Here is a 5,141-nt window from a genome sequence, read left to right on the forward strand (position 1 = left end):
AGATCGTGATGCGAACAATGATTTTTTTAAAAAAACAATGTAACTTACAAGCAACTTGTGCATCCAAATATTTACCAGATTTCTAGAAAATTAAACATTTGTCAAATTAGACACGGGAATTGAGTTTCGAAAGTTGGAAAGCTTATTTAATACTAAATTCTAATCTTACAAGCTCTTTCCTCAACCATCTGTACGTAAACGTTTACAAAATTATCTTGCATACATAACTTGAACAGTAAGTTCTCATTCCATAGCAATTTAATAGCAATTATATACTAACGACGATAATTCTTTACGAACTTACAGTAAGTTCCAAATATAGGATGACATTTTATCTATATCGCCTTTTTTCCATTGGTAATTTGAAAAATAAAGGTACATTATGCAGAACGGTAAAGATTGGATTTTACTTTTATCAATATTATTTACGTATTTTCCAATGTCATATAGCATTTGAACAGTTCTTCAGGTGAAAGCAACGTTCTGAACGAGTAAGAGAGGACTATTCACTCAGAAAACTAAATATTATACTCTTACCATGCACTTTGTTAAATGTTGTGAATAGACTATACTGGACTAATCATGTGACGTCACGAAAGCTGGTGTGAGGTCCGTACATAAGTATAAGTATCTCGGAAGCCCCGTCTAGTCCCGGTCAGCCAAAATCAAAGAATCAAGGATTTTAATGCTAAACGTCTCACACACAGAAAACTAAATGAATCAGATATACTGTATTTTATACATCGGAAACGCATCGATTGATGCACTAAAGTGTATTTTTTTGGCCTATGTTACGAAAAAGGTTTTCAGTTCGATGTATTTTTGTGTGTTCTTTGTAAAGGTGACACAAAAATGCATCATACGATGCAAATGTATTTCTTCATATGTCAAGCTGCACTTTAATGCATTAATCGGTGCATATTTTGATGCACCTTCCTGCATCTTTCTCGTTGATGCACTGAAACATTTGGTCTAAGCTCATATGCATTTTTTGTTTCAACTGATGCATATACTTTCCTTTGTGTAGAATTCGAAACTTACTAGTTGGACTTTATGCATTTTTGCAAATCTTATTTTACATAATGTGGATTCTTTCTGTTGTAAGAACTGATTGTGTTTTTCAATATTCTTTCTATCTACTTTTCTTCCTTAGGTGATATTCACATGCAAGAACTACACAAGAAGATAGCCAACCTTCGCGGCGGAGTGGTTAACACATCCCGGATTAGAATCCCGGTTTGGGTGATCTTTATGAGTGTCCCTTCATCAATTCCATCATATCACTCATCCTCATCTTCGCGATTAGCAAGAAGTGGCAGAAAAGAGAATTAAAATAAACGAAATCAATCAATCATTAAAACTACAGGCCATGAAAGTGACACCGACTACTTTCGTCATAAGCTTATTCATTTTAACTTCAGTAACGGATCGCACACACTTCCAACATTCACAGTCTTTACAGAATCTACAAAACCGTCAGCAATATGCTACAGAATTAATATACGACCACATACAACATGGAGAGGTCATTGCTGTGCATCGCACGGTCATTTTTAATGGAGTGCCCTTGGGTCGTAAGGTTAAACAAGATGTGTATACATTTTACACATTTGGTTCAACCAATACGGAGATTAAAGATTTAGCATGTCAACGTACAGGTTTGCTGAAAGCTACGTTGTTCGTATTATCAGCTGAAAATAAGAATTTGTTGGATGAATCAATTTTGGTTGCTAAAAGATGCACGTTTTGGAATGTTAGTGCCAATTTTTTCATACTGATAACTGGTAGTGTAACTACTACAGACTTGTCTAGTATTTTCAACGTCCTATGGGCAAATAAGGTACTGAACTTTGTCACCATTCATCATGTCGTGGGAAAAACAGTGAAAAACATGCTCAACTACGAACCAGACTTGTTACAAATAAGCACGTTTAACCCTTTTACTAAAACAGTAGAGGTTCACAGTGTGTTGTATGCTGAAAGTTCCAGGGTGTTGAGTTTTCTAAATTTATTTCCGGATAAACTGAAAAATCTTCATAAGTACAATTTAATTGCAAGTGGCTTTGTGGTAAAACCGTACATGTGGTATGTTCGCAAACGTCACACTTACAGTGGACTGGACTGGAGATTTAACAAACTCCTATCAAACTGCATGAATTTCTCTTTAAAAGTTTCCCGTGTGGATGGTTCTTTTCGCGATAAAGATAAGAAAATAAATTCCACTGTCATTGAGGACATAGCAAAGGGTTTAGTGGATATAGGAATAGTGAGAGTTCGTTTGGCACCTGATAGGCTTCAGATGTTTGACATCACAGAACCAGCTTTAGTGTCATCAATGAACTTTATAGTTCCTAGATCAGATCTAGTTCCTCAATGGGTAGGGTTGGTAGCTCCGTTTGAAATGCCGGTGTGGTTTTGCCTCGCAGGAACTATACTAACTTTGGTAGTATTGTGGAAGATGTTCGGGAGAGTAATATCATCATACCAATCCAGAGGCAACATCTCAGACGATACAGTTTACATTGCGGCATTGTACTTCCAAATATCCGTTCCTTCCAAGCCTCATGAAACTTCAAGAAGAATCATATTTATATTTTTCGTGTATTTCTGTATAGTTCTCAACACTATTTATCTAGGATCTATAACTGGTACTCTATCGCATCGTTGTTATTATCCTGACATCAACAGCCTGGAAGATCTAGCTGACTCAGAGTTGAGTCCTATATGCATAGCGAGTCACTGTAATCTGTTGACAGAATCGTCAAGCCAAGCTTTGCGAGAACTAGCTTCGCGCATTCGTAAGTACGGAGGAACCGACCTGGTTGCTCTTATCGATGGAGTTGCCAACGAAAGAACCTCGGCCCTTCTGAGTCATAGAATCATCCTTGACTACACCACCAGAGTCGGCTATACAGAGAGCGGGCGTAGATTGGTTCACATCGTGAACGAGCCAGTCATTCCATATTTTGGAGGGTATGGACTCCCCAAACACTCTCCGTACACTGGAAAATTTAATGTATGGAAGAGTAGAATGTTGGAATCCCATCTTCCAGAGAAGTGGCTGGATGATATGACTTACCGCTGGAAGATCAAGACGGTATTTGGAAGGCAACAAGAGTTGTCAACAAATAGACTCTCTCTGGAGCACTTGACGCCTGTCTTCTATGTCTGGATGTGTGGGATGATGTCAGGTGTGCTTTGTTTCACTTGTGAACTTGTCATGAAAACTCTTCAGCGTTAAATATAAGAAAGGAAAGAATCGAAATTCTAAAAAATTTAGATTTCTAAAACATATCCTCGTAAATGTAACTGTAAACTAACATATACATGCAGATTATAACACCATTAAGCCTTATTTTCATGATATGTATGACTCAATATGCTGACCAAGGCAGAAATTTATTTTTTTATAAAACATAAACTAAACGAAACGTTTCAACCTTCTAGCAAGGTCTTTTTCAGACTCTGTACCATGTAGAAATGAAACAAGGTACAAAATATATAGACAAAAATCACTCCCCTCCAGACACAAGACTATTAGAAAGTTGTTTTCCTGGAACATTCCAGTAGGTGGCCTTCCCTTATCAACTGTACTTTCAACTGACAGGCGACTTAACTAAACATTTCCTTTCATCTGAAAGGTGAAGAAGACACAATGAACTGGAATGGTGGACTGAAGATAAACAAAGAATGGAAGAAGGTGTTAGAAAGAGTGAAAAGGACAAGAGAGAAAGAGGAGAGAAGAAGGAAGAAGAATGAAGAAAGAAAGGGAAAGGGATATAGAGGGTTAGATAAAGAGTCCAACCACTTTCCAGATGAAAGGAAATATTTAGCTAAATCGCCTGTCAGGTGAAAGTACAGTTAACAAGGAAAGGCCACCTGCTGGAATGTTCCAGGAAAACAACTTTCTAATAGTCTTGTGTTGGAGGGGAGTAATTTTTGTGTGTGTGTATATATTTTTCGTCCTGTCTTGTACCCTGTTTCATTTGTACATGGTACAGAGACTAAAGAAGATCTTGCTAAGCGATTGAAACGTTACGTTTAGTTTATGTTTTATAATAAAATAAATTTCTGCCTTGGTCATCACATTGAGTTTTTCATACATGCAGAGGCGTAGATGTGATTTATTTCGATAAACACTGCAATGTTTTACACGGACGCACATTAGGTTGTGTTAAGTTACTGCATATTTCGTGATGCAGCATTTGTCGTTTAGAAGTAGCCTACTGACGACACTCAATATCAGTTTCCTACTAAATAACAATTACATTAGGTTTACAGTCAAGAATTTAAAAATATGATAACTTTTAAACTAAAGCATTTCGATGTAAGAATTCATGCTCTGCTATATCTATCTCTTCGCTTAGAGAACAGTCTACTTCAATTTGTTTGAAAAATTAGATTCAATGTGTAATGTAATTAAGTAAAATTTGAATTCGAAATATAGTCGTATAAGGTTTTGAAAATGTATTTTAATATACTGCAAATAAATGTACTGTTAATGCTGTTTATTTATCTTTTTATGGATACAGCAAGAACTTAACAACTTAATTTCAACGTTACTTCATAGAGTATAGATGACCAAGCGAGATTATTTTGTCACGAGGTATTATAGATAGATCGAGAAGTGGTAATCTCAAAATTTTACTCCTAGATAACACGGGGAACGCATTATCTAAATATATGTATTTCTCACAGTTTACGTCTTTCCAAGCCTTCAGTTTAATCGCGACGATGAGGTTGAATGATGATCAAATGCATTAATGAAGGAAGCTCCACAAGGGATATGCCCCAACTGGAAATAGAACCAAGAAAGTAGATCCTCAGTCGACCATTCAATGCGCTCGGACACAGAAATGGCTGCAACTAAATATTAAAATCTACATTAGAGTAGCGAAACCTTGAGGAGCAGCCAAGTAGCACTAACAACAAATATAAATTCTCATTTCTGTCCAGAATATCACGGCCTTTCTTTATTTCTTCTTTTCTTTATTTTTAGGTTTTCTACCTCTAGGTTTAATCGTGACGATGATTATGAAATAATGATCGGAAAAAGTGGATGATAAGAAACACACAATGATACACATGTGACTTAACTAAGGTTCGAACCTCAACTTTCGCACATGTTCTGATTCGGACCT

At 36.4% G+C, this 5,141-nt stretch overlaps 1 protein-coding gene across 1 annotated transcript; it reads left to right on the top strand.

Annotated features, from left to right (window-relative positions):
* Positions 1-2,080: 2,080 nt before the first annotated feature.
* On the top strand, positions 2,081-3,241 carry LOC146001371 (ionotropic receptor 21a-like). The gene has a single exon (XM_083138686.1). The coding sequence runs from the start codon at positions 2,081-2,083 to the stop codon at positions 3,239-3,241; it is 1,161 nt and encodes a 386-aa protein (XP_082994812.1).
* The last annotated feature ends 1,900 nt before the right edge of the window (positions 3,242-5,141 follow it).

This window comes from Lepisma saccharinum, chromosome 17 (assembly GCF_977018435.1).
Source record: "Lepisma saccharinum chromosome 17, izLepSacc3.1, whole genome shotgun sequence".
NCBI lineage: Eukaryota > Metazoa > Arthropoda > Insecta > Zygentoma > Lepismatidae > Lepisma > Lepisma saccharinum.